Below are 14,712 nucleotides of genomic sequence, written 5' to 3'. Positions count from 1 at the left end.
AGCTGAACGCTAGAGGGTGTACTGGAGAAATGCAGGGGGAGGGCCCTGCAAAGCGAGGGACAAGCCTCCACATGGCTCCATGAGAAGTGGTTTAGGGCTAAGCAAGGGAGGAAGAAGGTGCTGCCAACCCTTCCCTCCTCACCCAAGGCCTGGAACAACTGTGAGGTGGCTTGAGCTTGTTGGAGTTCCCTGCCAGCCTCCTCCCACTCCCCTCTCCCTTCCAGTACCTTGTCCCTGTCCACAGAGGCTGGGGGACATCAGAGTACCAAGAGCCCCCCACTATGGGGCATTCCTCATGGGGTTTGCCTATTCCTGGAATTTTCGCAGACCACCCCCTCTGCCATCAAAACTTATGCCTTTGGCCCCCTGCCCTTTAAGTCTAGCTGGTGGCTGCTTCCTTGATCAGTTCGTTCCACCCGAGCCTGACTAGATAGATCTCAGAGGTACCCTCAATGGCTCTCAAACAATGAAAGGCATAGACTTTCTGGGCCTTCTGGTAGGGTTAGTATTTGGGATACGGGACTTTTTAAAATGTCTGATATTGTTTAAAAGAAAATAATACCCATAGATACAGAGAAGAGATAGGTGGTTGCCAGTAATGGGGGATTGGAAGGTGGTGAAATGGGTAAAGGGGGTCAAAAGGTACAAACGTTCAGTTATAAAATAAATAAGTCCTGTGGATGTAATGTATAGCATGGTGACTATAGGTAATAATACTGCACTGTATATTTGAAAGTTGTTACAAGAGTAGATCTTAAAAGTTCTTGTCATGTATGAAAAAAATTGTAACTATGTGTGGTGATGGATAGTAACTAGACTCATTGTGGGGATCGTTTTGCAATATATAAGAATATCAAATTATTATGTTATATACCTGGAATTAGTATAGTGTTATATGTCAATTTTTCCTCAATAAAAAAATAATACCCTAGTAACTCAAAATGCGGGAATGATTGCTCCCACCCATCCCCTGAGAGTGGTACCTCAGGGGTGGTGAATGGGGCAGTTAAGGGGGTGGTAGGCTGCCCACTGGCTACAGGGTAGAACAGGAAGGTGAAGGTATATGGCAAGACCCACTGGATGCTGAGAACCACGGTGGGTGATGAGTGTTCTGCGGGCTGTCATGCAGATCAGGATGGGGCCAAGGGCATCAGACACTGTCTCTGAAGCAGGAGCAACTTGTTTATTTGTTAGAGGGATCACCATTTAAGGGGATCCATGCTTATAGAAGACCAAAGGTATTACATCAGAGAGAACATGTCTCTGGCATACCACCCAGCACTCCCCTCCTGTGCCCATTCTAGACATCACTAGTCGATTACGGCACTCTTTAAAGTAGGGTCCGGCTCCCACTCACATGTCCTGTACGACTATGTACTGATGTGGGATCAGTCCATCCACGCCGTTGTGACGGCCCTCCCACCAGTCCTCTGAGGCACGGTGGTATAATAGCAGTGAGGCCCCCTTCTTGAAGGACAGCTCACGTGGGGACCGCCCCACGTAGTCAAACTTGGCGATGGCCTCAATCTGTTCCACTTCTGGAAGGAAAAGAAGAAGGAAGGGCATTCACAAGGTCAGCATAAGGGCAGCCCCAAAACCTTGCCCAGGTGGCCTTGGGTCCTACGGGGCAGCACAGACAGCACGCCCGTGAAAACAGCCTGGGCTGGTGTCAGGATACCGGGGTTCTAGGCTCAGGTCCACTCTTCCACGTATGACCTCAGGTGGGCCATCTAATATCTCAAAATGAAATGTGGGGGGGCTGACACGGCGTATCCTTATTTTCTTCTGCCCTTTTTGTTCTCCATTTTAAAAACACTCATTAAAACATTATTTTAAGTTATTTCTTTTCTTCCCACCCCTTCATTCAAATTCTGCTTCCATTTTTCCATGAATCATTTCCCTCTCTGTGCTCTTACAATACTTTTAATGATTCTTACCTTTTGGGAAGTTAAATGGATGATATACGTGGACTCCCATTTAGGCAAAATGTTGTACACATTTTTAAGAGTTCCCAAAACTCTTTAAGGGTTCCTCACAGCTCACATTATGGACTGAACTGTACCGGCCCCCCCCCCTCCCCCGAAACCATATGTTGAAGCCCTAATCCCCAAAGTGCTGGTATTTGGAGATGGAGCCATCGGGAAGGAGCTAAGGTTAAATGAGATCAAGAGGGTAGGGCCCTCATCCAATAGAACTGGTGTTTCTCTAAGAAGGGGAACAGGCACCAGACATCTCTATCTCTCCCTCCATGCACACAAAGGGAAGGCCATGGAGGACAGAGAGAAGGCAGCTGTCTATAAGTCAGGAGGAGAGGCTTCTCAGAAACCAACCCTGATGGCATCTTCATCTTGAACTTCTACAGCCTCCAGACTGAAGAAATAAATTTCTGTTGTTTAAGCCATGCGGTCTGGGGTATTCTGTTAAGGCAGCCGGAGCTGGCTAATGCAGTTATCTATGGGCTTAATGTTGGGGGAGGAAGAATTCTTACTGGGGCTGCAGCTCAGCATATCTTCTTGCACACACATATTTACCCATCAAACATTTACTCTTCTCTGGTCAGTGACAGGCCTTGCCTTGGTTAAACAACGAGGATATGGCTGTTGCCCTTGAACCACTGCTACTGCCCGGCTCAGGCAAGTTATGCAACCTCTGTACACCTCAGCTGCCTTATCTGTAAGGGTTGTTAGGAGGATTAAAAGATAATGCAAGAAAACAACATAGTACACACATACATTAGGTATTCGGCTGTCAATGGCTTTCATGATTATGATTATAATTACTAATGGATTTAGCCTATGGGGTAGGTCCAGAAAAGAAATCTAAGCTGCAGAGAGTTTAAGTGGTTTGCCAAAGACCATACAGCTAATGATGTTTGGGGAAGAGACTGTATATGGAGCAGGAAAAGCTATGTCTATGATTGATTTAACCTGTGTTATAGTTATATCCTAAGAAGTGCCCATACTTGCTAGAAAACTGGGTATGGGTATTAATGTATTTACATTTTAAAACAAGCACAAAGATTTTTAACATGATACAAATAATACATGTAGGTATATTAAATTATAATAGAATAAAAGAGTAACGATAGCAACCTCTGCTCTCTCTAGCCTGCAGACACCTTCCCTATGCTGAGTGTCTATGGGCCTCCCTATGTGCCCCATTCCTGGTGGATTATCTGTATCTGCTCATCCAGCCCTCTACTAGTCCATCGTGGAGGTAAGGTCAGAACACCCGGCTTTGCTGCTTTGTATCTGTGCGCCCCTAGGCAACTTAGTTCTCCTTTCTAAGCCTCAGTTTCCCCATCTGTAGAACAGGAATGAATAATAATAGTACCTGTACCTTACAGTGTTGTTATGGAGATAAAATGAGCCACTATACACGAAGTGCTTACAACAGTTCGGGCATATAGTTAACTCACGGGAGACTTACTTGTTGTTACCAGAGCTGACAAAGTTTTAAGGGTCAGGGCAGGATGGAAAATCAAAGAGCAGAGGGAGCAAACCCCTTTGCTCACCTCCCCCAGTGGTCCCCACCATACACGTGGGCTACAGCACGTGTGCTAGGGCTCTTTCTGTAAGCAGCTGGCTCTGGATGACTGTGTCTGTGTCCCCAGGAGATGCAGTCATCTTTGGATACACAAAGTCCTCAGTGGCTGGGACAGCCTTCTGCAGGGAGCAGGCGTCAGACAGTTAAGTCAGCTTTTCCCAGCTGGCTGACAAATGTCTTAAGTGCTATCCAAATCACAGTTGATGCAAAATAACAACACAGCTAAAGGGGTTAAATAGCTCAGATTTTGACTCAGTCACCTTCTCAGTAAAGAGGGGAGGCCTCTGTCATTTTCTGCTGTATCTTGGACTCTGCCGCCCAGCCACCTACTAGCACTGCCTGCCAGCCTAGCTACAGAGAACAAAAAGGCCAGAGGGTTTGCAAGACCGGGAGCTCGACCCAGCTGGCTGCTGCTCTCTTGACTGTCACCCCAGCGGCTTCCTCTGAGCTGATTCAACTGATAAAGAGGCCGACCTGAGCAGAGGTTTGCTCAAGCTTGGAGGAGCGTGGAGAGGCCGCCTTCAGTTTCTAGTTCCTGTCTTTCCCATCTCCAGAGCCCCCGCAGTCACTGGGGGTAGTCTCGTGCTCGGGGGTAGGGGTGGGGAGGCGGAGGAGGAATGAGGAATGGAAAATTTAAGAGAAAGAAGAAAATTGGAGGAGCAGGCTGAGCCACAGCTGAGAGTGAACACTTGTGTTTGCAGATGTCCTTATATAAGTGCGTGTGGTAGGAAGACTAAGAATAGCTACCAGTTATTAAGAAATTCATTATTTGGGTTTATCATACCTCAAATAGAATATGTGATTCTCCCCTGTACCACCCTCCCACACACCCCTCCCCAGACTTAACTGAATTCCCTCATCTTCCCCGTTAGGATATAGAACCACCTTGCTTACTGGCTCAGCCAAAGCCTTGCCGTTGCTCTTGAGCATCCCACATCTAATCCATTAGCACCCGCTTCAAGCTGTCCCCTGAGTATGACCAGTCTCACCACCTCCATTGCCCTGTTGTCCCTACACCTGGCCTCCTTGCTTTCATTCTTACTTGGGGAGCCATTTCTACCCACAGTAGCCAGGGGAATCTTTTAAAATCACAAACCAGATCATGAAACTCTCTTGTTCAATCCCTGGAAATGCTTCCCATTGTGCTTAGAACAAAACGCAAACGTCTTCTCACAGTTCCTGAGGCCCTCCATGCTCTGGGCTCCAGAGACCTCTGCAGCCTCATCTCCCTGTCAGTCTGCGCCAGTCTCACTAGCCATCTTGATGTTTCTTCTCCAACTTCAAATTACGACATTTTTCCAACAAAGTAAAGCTGAACATGCATATACCCACTACCTAAATTCTACTATTAACATTTCACTACACTAGCTTTATGGCATATCTATCTATCCACCCATCTAATTTTTAAAAATGTATTTTAAAGTAAGTTGCAGATATCAAGTACACATTATCACTAATCACAATAGCACACACATTCACAGAGACGTCTTGGTGCTTTTGAAACAGGCTGCATTTTTTCCTGCCACAGGGCCTTTGTAATTGTTCCTGCCTCTTCCTGGGATGCTTTTCTACCAGATCTTTAAATGGATTCACGTTAAAAAAATATTTCTTGACTATCGTGTGTCATTTTCTAATTTCATTTAGGTCTGTATGCAAAGTCATTGCCTCAGCGAGGCCTTTCCTGACCAACCGCAACTACAGAAGCACCAACTATCAAATTACTCTAAAACCTTCTCTTGCTTTATTCTTCACAGCACGTATCACAACCTGAACTTACATGTGTGCATGCACGTGCACACACACACATGTAGTTTTTGAAACTGTTTATTGTCAATCTTTCCTACTAAAATGTGAGCTCCGTTAGGACAGGGATTTTATTTTATTTCCTGTTATTTCGCCACTTCTAGAACAGTCCCTGGAATGAGTAGGCACTCGATGCCTGTTACTTGCATTAACAAATTAAGTTTTTACTATGTGCCAAGTGTTCTCTTTACATTATCACATTTAATCCTTACAGCAATATATGCAGCACTGTTCTCATTTTACAGATGAGGAAACTAAGGCTGAGGAGCAATGATGTGTCACATAAGGGTCAAGTCACACAAATAAGGGAGGGATGAGCTGATAACTAAGCGTAGGCCCCAGACATCATTAATAAAGCCTTCCGGGTGTTTTTAAAACATGCTAAGCGGATTCCTGCCCTGGGCCTTTACATCAATACAATGTAAACATGAATATACATCTACACATGCTGTATGTTTGATATTCAATTTGACTCCTGCTGACTGAGGGGGCAGTTATGCCAGTGAGTGAAGAGATGAAGAGGCCAGCCCTTGAGGTTGAGGACTATTCTAATCGGGGCCTGGCTGGAGTCACACTTTAGGAAAACAAGGAAGGAAATAATAAAGGTTAGGGTAGAAGTTAAAGAAATAGAGAATACAAAAATTACAGAAAAAATAAAAGAAACCCAAAGCTGGTTCTTTGAAAAAAAAAAAAAAAATCAATAAAAATGACAAGCCTTTAGCTGCACGAACCAAGAAAAAAGAAGACTCAAATTATTAGAATCAGAAATGAAAAGGGACACTACTACCAACTTTACAGAAATAAAGAGGATTATAAAGTAATACTATGAATATTTTTATGAGTATACTAGTAAATAACCTAGATCAAATAGACAAACTCCTACAAAGACACAAGCTACTAAACTAACTCAGGAAGAAATAAAAACATCTAAATAGATCTATAACAAGTGAAGACATTTAATTAGTAATCAAAAAACTACTCTCCCACAAAGAAATGCCTAGGCCCAGATGGCTTCACTGATGAATTCTACAAAACATTTAAAGAAAAATTAATAACAATTCTTCACAAACTCTTCCAAGAAATAGAAGAGAAGGGAACACTTCCCATCTCATTTTATGAAGGTATTATTACCTGGACACCAAAATCTGACAAAGACATCACAAAAAAAGGAAATTAGAGATCCAGTATCTCATGAATATGGATGCAAAAAAAAAAAATCCTCAACAAATACTAGCAAATTTGAATCCAGCAACATATAAAACAAATTATGTTCCACACCCAAGTAAAATTTATCCTAGGAATGCAAAATTCACTTAACATAAAAAACCAATGTATCAATTAATAAAATAAACAAAAATTACATGATCATCTCAATAGACGAAGAAAAAGCATTTGACAAATTTGGTATGATAAAAGCACTCAACAAACTAGGAACAGAAGAGAACTTCAATCCCATAAATGGCATCTATGAAAAACCCACACCTAACATTATACTTTATGGTGAAGTACAGGATGCCATCCCTCTGAGATCAGGAATGAGACGAAGATATCCATCCTCATTACTTTAAACAACACTGTACTGGAGGTTCTAGCAAGGGCAATTAGGCAAGGAAAATAAATAAAAGGCATTCAGATTGGAAAGGAAGAAGTAAAACTGTTTATTCATAGATGTATAGATGCTCAGAACTGCATAGATGCAATTCTGTTTATTCACAGAATATCCAAGGAATTCACTATAAACTATTTGAATGAATGAATAAGTTCAACACAGCTGCAGGATACAAGAGCAATATATTAAAAGCAATTGTATTTATATAGACTTGTAATGAACAATTTGCAACAAAAAAAATAAAATACTGAGAAATAAATTTAACAAGTACTGAAAACTGAAAACTACAAATCATTGTTGTAAGAAATTAAAGATCTAAGTAATTGGAAAAATATCCCATATTCATGGATTGCAAGCCCTAACACTGTTAGTTGGCAATATTCCCAAATTAATTTACAGAATCAGATGCAATCCCTATCAGAATCCAAGTCAACTTCTTCATAGAAATTGACAACTGATTCCAAAATTCATATGCAGGGAACCCAAACTAGCCCAAAACTCTTGAAAAATTAAAACAAAGTTGGAGGACTCACATATCCTGATTTCAAAACTTACTAAAAAGCAACAGTAATCAGGACAGTCCAGTACTGTCTCAAGGAGAAATATACTGATGGGGGATGGACCCCAAAACAACCCAGAACTTATTTATAAAAAATTGTGTATTTTTTATTACTTGTTTAAACTTCAGCTACCTTCTAAGTACTCTTCATTTGATGCAATACACTGACTGAGACATTTTTTCCACTGCTCAAAACAGTTTGATGCCTATTAGTGCTTCTGCCATTTTGTTTCACTTCTTCCACATTGGCAAAATGTTTCCCTTTGAGGACTTTTTCATCCAGGGAAACAAAAAAATGTTGCTCTGGGAGAGACTGGGTGAATAGGGAGGGTGGGACAATGGGCAGGCCATTTTTGGTCAAAAATTGCTGAACACTCAGTGCTGTGTGGGCAGGTTCACTTGTAAATCACCCATCGTGAAATGGGTAAACATGTTGAAAGTCTTTAAAAAAATCCATGGAAGCTGAACATAGCCTCTCACAACAATACCAGCTGGTATATCTATACAGATGGGTTCCTAGACTTTTGGTCAAGATGGAGGCATAGGTAGACACATTTTGCCCCCTTGCACAGCACAGCCAAAAGAAGGATCACAACTGATCTCAAAACAAGAAACACCCAGAACTGCCCGAAAATTAAACTGTGTGGAAGTCCAACAATCAAGGATTTAAAGAAGCCATATTCATCCAGGTGGGTAAGGGAGGTGGAGATGGGAAGCCAAGGTGGACAGGGTGTGGTATGGTGGCGGCAACATGGTGGCAGTGAGGCAGCCAGCAGAAGGGGCAGTCCCACATTCATGTGTGGTGGATAATATCAGGAGAGATACCTTCGGAGTGTGCAATCTCAGCCCCAGACCAGACCACACAGCCCAGTGTTCCAGAGCTAGGAAAATAAAGCCTCACAACTTTTGGCTGGAAAAACCAGTGGGGATTAGGGTGGCAGAAGAAACTGCCAATCTCTCAGGAAAGTTTGTTTAAAGGGCCCACCCAGTTCCAGAACAAATGCAAACCCACCCACTCTGGGAACCACAACCAGGGCAGCAGCTAGAGGGCCACTAGTCGCATACAGGAAGGGGGTGGAGTGACTGGAAACAGGGCAAGTGCAGAGCAAGCCTCAGTGGAATTGTTCCCTCTCCAACCTCTCCCCGACATAAAGAGTCACAAAGCGGTGAAGAGGGTTGCCCTGCCCTGGTGAATATCTAATGCTCTGCCCCCATGCAACTTAACAGGTACACTAAGACAGGGAGTCAAAGCAGCTCTACCTAATACACAGAAACAAATACAGGGAGGCTGCCAAAACAAGGAGACAAAGAAATATGGCCCAAATGAAAGAACAGAATGAAAGAACAGAACAAAACCTCAGTTCTTAGAAAAAAATAACTAAGCAAAATTGAGATAGCTAACCTATCAGATGCAGAGTTCAAAACAATGGTGATAAGGCTACTTAGAGAACACACTGAATATGGCAAAAAATATAATGGAAGAAATGAAGGCTACATTAAATTAAAAAAAAAAAAGAAAAATCCACAGGGAACCAACAGTGAAGGGAATGAAGCTGGGATTCAAATCAATGATTTGGAAGACAAAGAAGAAATAAACAACCAACTATAGCAGAATGAAAAACAGGAATTAAAAAAAAAAAAACGAGGAAAGAATAAGAACACTCTGGGACATCTCCCAAAGTGCCAACATCCGAATCATAAGGATGGCAGAAGGAGAAGAGGAAGAGCAAGAAATTGAAAACTTATTTGAAAAAATAATGGAGAACTTCCCTAATTTGGCAAAGGAAACAGACAAACAAGTCCAGGAGGCACAGAGAATCCCCAACAAGTTGGATCCAAAGAGGACCATACCAACACACATCATAATTAAAATGCCAGAGGTTAAATATAAAGAGAGAACCTTAAAAGCAGCAAGAGGAAAGCAGGAAGTTATCTACAAAGGAATTCCCATAAGACTATTCAGCTGATTTTTCAAAAGAAACTTTGCAGGCAAGAAGTAGTCAAAGTGATGAAAAGCAAGGACTTACAACCAAGATTACTCTATCCAGCAGAGCTATCATTTAGAATGGAAGGGCAGATAAAGTGCTTCCGAGACAAGGCAAAGCTAAGGAAGGTCACCATCACCAAGCCTTTATTATATGAAATGTTAAAGGGACTTACTTAAGAAAAAGAAGATCAAAACTATGAACATTAAGATGACAACAAACTCACAGCTATCAACAACTGAATCTAAAAAACAAAAACAAAAACTAAGCAACAAAGTAGAATGGGAACAAAATCATAGATATAGAGATCATTTGGAGGTTTATCAGTGGGGAAGGGGGAGAATTGGGAAAAAGGTACAGGGGTTAAGAAGCATAATTGGTAGGTACAAAATAGACATGGGGATGTTAAGAAAAGTATAGGAAATGGAGAAGACAAAGAATTTATATGCACAACCCACAGACATGAACTAAGAGGGGACACTGCTGGAGGGAAGAGGGGTACTGGGAGGAGGCAGGCAAAGAGGGAAAAATTAGGACAACTGTAATAGCACAATCAATAAAATGTAGTTAAAAAAAAAAAACAGATGCGTTTCTAAAACACTCACGTAGCAAGGGAAGCCTATACTACTAGGGGTCTGCCCTTCAGAAGATTATTCTGGGTTTTTTTGGCTCCCCACTCAAATAAGCCAGTGAAATAGAATTGCAAATCCAAAAGTAAACCCCTATATCTATAGTGAACTGATTTTTTTACAAGAAGGCCAAGGCCATTCAATGAGGGAAAGAATTAAGTTTTTCAACTAATGGTGCTGGGATAACTTGATAGCCACACACAAAGAGAAGCTGGACTCGTACCTTACACCATATACAAACATTAACTCAAAATGAATCAAAATGGATTACCTGAACATAAGAACTCAAACTATAAAACTCTTAGATTACAACATAGGGAAAATCTCATAAACTTGGTTTTGGCAAATGATTCTTAGATATAACACAAAAAGCATGAGCAACAAAAGAAAAAGTGAATGAATTAGACTTCATAAAAATTAAAATGCTTTTATGCTTCAAAGGACACCATTAAGAAAATGAAAACGCAACCCACAGAATATGTTTGCAAATCATGTATCTGCTAAAGGACTTATATTTAGATTATATATAGAGCTCTTATAACCCATTAATAAAAACAGCCAAACTTAAAAATGGAAAAAGGATCTGAAGAAACATTTCTCCAAAGAAAATATACAAATCACCAATAAACGCATAAAAAGATGCTTAGCATCATGAGTCATCAGAGAAATTCAACTCAAAACCTCAATGAGATACCTCTTCATACCCACTAGGATTTGGAAAGCAGTCTGGTAGTTCCTTAAGTGATTAAACACAGAGCCGCTATACGACCCATCAATTCCCTCATAGGTATACCCAAGAGAAATGAAAACATGCCTGTACAGAGTTGCATACAAATGTTTATACTAACATTACTCATAATAACCAAAAAGCGAAAACAACCCAAATGCCCATCATCTGTCAAATGGATAAACAAAATATAGTCTATCCATACAATGGGATATTATTCAGCCATAAAAAGAAAAAAGTTCCAGATATATGCTACAATAGGGATGAAACTTGAAAACATTATGCTAAGTGAAGAAGCCAGACACAGAAGCCACACATTGCATGATTCCATTTATGTAAAATGCCCAGAATAGACAAATACATAGAGACAGAAAGTAGATTAGTGATTGCTTAGGGCTGGGAGAAATGGGAGAGAGGGATAGGAGGTAAGGGATGATAGTTAAGGGCACAGAGTTTCTTTTTATGGTGATTAAAACATTAAAAAATGTGGTGAAGGTTGTACATATACGTGAATATTCTGAAAACCATTGAACTGTACACATCAAGAGGGTGAATTGTACAATATGTGAATTATATCACAATAAAATGGTTCAAGCAAGAGGAAGGGAGAGTCCTCCTTAGGTATCAGGCCTAAGCCATGTGGTGCAGGCCAGTTAACCACCTCTGCGCTAGGGGTGAGGAACAATAGCCAAGGCAGTAATAAAGTGGCCACTGTTTTCATTTTCTATCGTTCTTTATTTCTCACAGGGCAGAGTGTCCATGGTTCAGGCAGGATTGGGTGTTCACATATAAACCGACTGTACTACTGTTTTAATACCATCAAAACCTTACCTAATATACCCAACATGCATAAATCTCTAAACATTACGCCGAGCAAAAAACAACAGAGCCGAAGAACCCTAGTCCATGTAGTTCCATTTATATAGAGTTCTAGAACAGGCAAGCTATCTATGGTGAAAAAAGTAAACCATGCCTGTGGTTGCTTTTTGGGGGCGGGGACTGACTGGGAAGGGGCATGAAGGAACTTTCTGGGGTGTTGGAAATGTTCCCTATCTTGATAGGGGTTTGAGTTGCACTAGTTTTTGCATTTATAAAAACCCATGGAATGATACTATTAAGATCTGTACATTTCTATGTATGTAATTTTACTTCAAAAAAAAAAAAAAACAAAAAACAAACCACAAACAACATTGACCCCTAGTCAATGATCGGCATGCTGAACTGTTTGCGCATGATGTGCACTGATGATTACAACCTGCTTTGAGATGTGCTAAACGTAAGCTGAATTGAGAGATGGATAAATACGTGAGCAAGTAAATAAAACAAAATGTTAACAACTGGAGAAACTAGGTGGTAGATATATGATTGTTCACTGTATAAAATCCTTCAACTTTTCTAAGTATTTGAAATTTTTTATTAAAGAAAATACTGGGAACTGCAAACAAAAATCTTACGCCAATGTGAAATAGATGCCTAGAACTATCTGATGAACCACGGACCTCTTCTCAGAGGCAAACATTTCAACAGAAACAAAATGTGGTTTCTAATGAACTTCCTAAAGAACTAATGGCTTAATGGCTTTCTAGATGTAGACGATGGGCAAGGAATCAAAGGCAGTTTGGAGAATACAGGGAAAGTATTAGTAAGAGAACGATGATGAAATTATAACTGAAAATTGACATATTTAACTATATGGGCATGTTTCTGTTACAGATTTTAGTGGTTCCTTTATCTGGCTGTCTTGTTCATTTAGCCTGCAATGGCTAAATGGTTAAGCCTCCTGTGGCTGCTTCTTTCCTCACAGAGCAAGACTCATTCTCTCTGGCCCTCGTCCTCCTCAGTCCTGGGGCCCACAGCAGCCCTCCACCCCGGGGCTGAGGAGCTTGGGGAAACTCAACAGGTGTGGGGTGACTGACAGCACCCTCAGCCCCCAGGAAGGTGGTCTGCAAGGGTCCTCAGAGGGCACCTGACCTGCCCTCCTGTGGACACAGCTGCCTCCACAGCAGCAGTCCTGACACGTCTCGTTTCTGAAAAAAATGAGTCTATCTTATTGGACAAGAGGTGTTTTCCCCCAGTGGAAGAAGAGAGGCTGAGAGCAAGAGCTGGAGCAAGAGGGAGACACACACACACACAGAAATAAAGTCAGTGGCACAAGGTGAGAACAAGAAGGCAGTGGGGGTGCTAACAGTGGTAGAGGGGGAGTGGGAGCTGCAGATGCTAGAGAAAGAGAGGGAAAGAAGGAAAGAAAAGCAAATCACGGCAAACAAGCAGAAGTGGGTGGCCTTTGCATCTCCAAGCAAAGGCTCCGCACGACACTTTTCTCAGCTGAGGATGACCCTAGCCTCTGAGCATGCTGGCAGAGCTCAACGCTATACCTAGGTTTGCTTTTCTGCACCCGTGACCCAGGCCTGACCCAATGCCTCCCTCTCTGGCCACAGTGATTGGTTCTTGCCTTGGAGTGTGACTCAAGGCAGTCCAGTGAGACTCCGCCCCAGGGGCTGTCTTGGAACCATTATAAAAAGGGAGCTCTTTCTACTGGGACTTTGTATAAAAGGATGATGAAAGTCTGAAGCTGCCAGAGACCATCACACAGGGAGACCCTACTTGAGAATGAAGCCATCACAAAAGGAAGTAGAATTGGAAGATGGAGGCAAATCCCTGATAAGATCCACTCAGCTCCTGGGTCTAGCTGTGCCTGAAATCACACCTACCCTGAAAGTTTCAGGCATATAAACTGAGTCTCTTTTAAGCTTAAGTCAGTTTGAGTTGGAGGTTCTGTCATTAGCAATTGAAGCCGTTCTACCAGAATGTGAAAACCCACCTATCAGTCTTGCTTCTTTCACCAGCTCCCAGAAACCACACCTGAGTACACACCCAGCTCTCCTGACATATATGGTGGCCAACAGGGCCAGGGACTGTCCCACAAGAGAAGCACAAAGGTTACTAAGAGAACTGCTACATAATGATTTTCAAAGAGTGAAACCATCACAGAGAGAAAGGAGGGCTGCGCTTAACTCTGCTGGGCTGCGCTGTGACTTTCACAGACCCTCTGCACTTCTGCTGGCGTGGGTTTCTTCCTCCATTAAAAAAAAGTTAAAAATTATATTTTACAACTGTATTGGTATAAAGATGACTATAACCCTGGATGGGTCATAGTCATTTTTTTTCTCCTTACTTTAAAAGAAATTAAAACATTTTAAAGTATCATAGGTCCTGGGCACTGTGCTTACTCTGCCTAATGGATATGTGGGCCCTGGGTCCATATTGTCCAGACTGCTTATCTGCACAGTTGAGGTTCCCTCGAGACTAACCTGGCTAGTCCAGGCCGGGTGGAAGGGCCCAATGCGTCCCTCAGAGCCCGGGCTGGCCTTTCCCCTCTCTCCCTCCTCTTCCCTCGCTCATCCCTGTTAGGCTTCCTATATTGGCATCACCACACCGGGGCACATCTGCTGTCTGGCATTATCATTCTGATCATAGGGAGCTGCCCCCACCCTCAGGTAACAAGACTGGAGGTCCCCAATGACTGGTGTCTAGTTCATGCATATACCCCAAGTCCCAGCACAGGCTGGGCACAGGACAGATCCCTGGTGGGGGGAGGATAGAGGGACACAGCATGCTTCCTACGTAGGAAACTCTTGTCACTTAGGGTTTGTACTTGGACCAGCAAGGACACAGAAAGGGATGGGGCTGTGGTAAAGGGGAGTGCACACGCCTCTGAGGTCTCTCTGGGTCCCCATCTACTTTGGAGGATGCTGTGCTGACTTACAAAGCTGGAGGGGGTTATGCAGTCCATCCCAGCACTGAACAGTCATGAGTGCATGAGAGGCCCCAGGGGGGTTCCTTGGCCCCAGATT

The 14,712-nt window shown here is 42.5% G+C and overlaps 1 protein-coding gene across 5 annotated transcripts in view; it reads right to left on the bottom strand.

Moving 5' to 3' along the window:
* SRGAP3 (SLIT-ROBO Rho GTPase activating protein 3) overlaps nucleotides 1-14,712 on the bottom strand; it is a 238,718-nt gene that overhangs the window by 12,692 nt on the left and 211,314 nt on the right. For all 5 annotated transcript variants that reach the window (XM_054595576.1, XM_054595577.1, XM_054595573.1 and 2 more), the window contains one exon: nucleotides 1,358-1,538. In XM_054595576.1, coding sequence (XP_054451551.1) covers nucleotides 1,358-1,538 — 181 coding nt within the window. The remainder of the gene's footprint in view (nucleotides 1-1,357; nucleotides 1,539-14,712) is intronic.

The sequence above is a fragment of the Pteronotus mesoamericanus genome, unplaced genomic scaffold (genome assembly GCF_021234165.1).
Source record: "Pteronotus mesoamericanus isolate MK-2021 breed Mesoamerican mustached bat unplaced genomic scaffold, CSHL_Meso_final scaffold_54, whole genome shotgun sequence".
Classification (NCBI taxonomy): domain Eukaryota; kingdom Metazoa; phylum Chordata; class Mammalia; order Chiroptera; family Mormoopidae; genus Pteronotus; species Pteronotus mesoamericanus.
The sequence above is the reverse complement of the archived record's forward strand: the minus strand, read 5'-3'. Positions and strand labels throughout refer to the sequence as shown.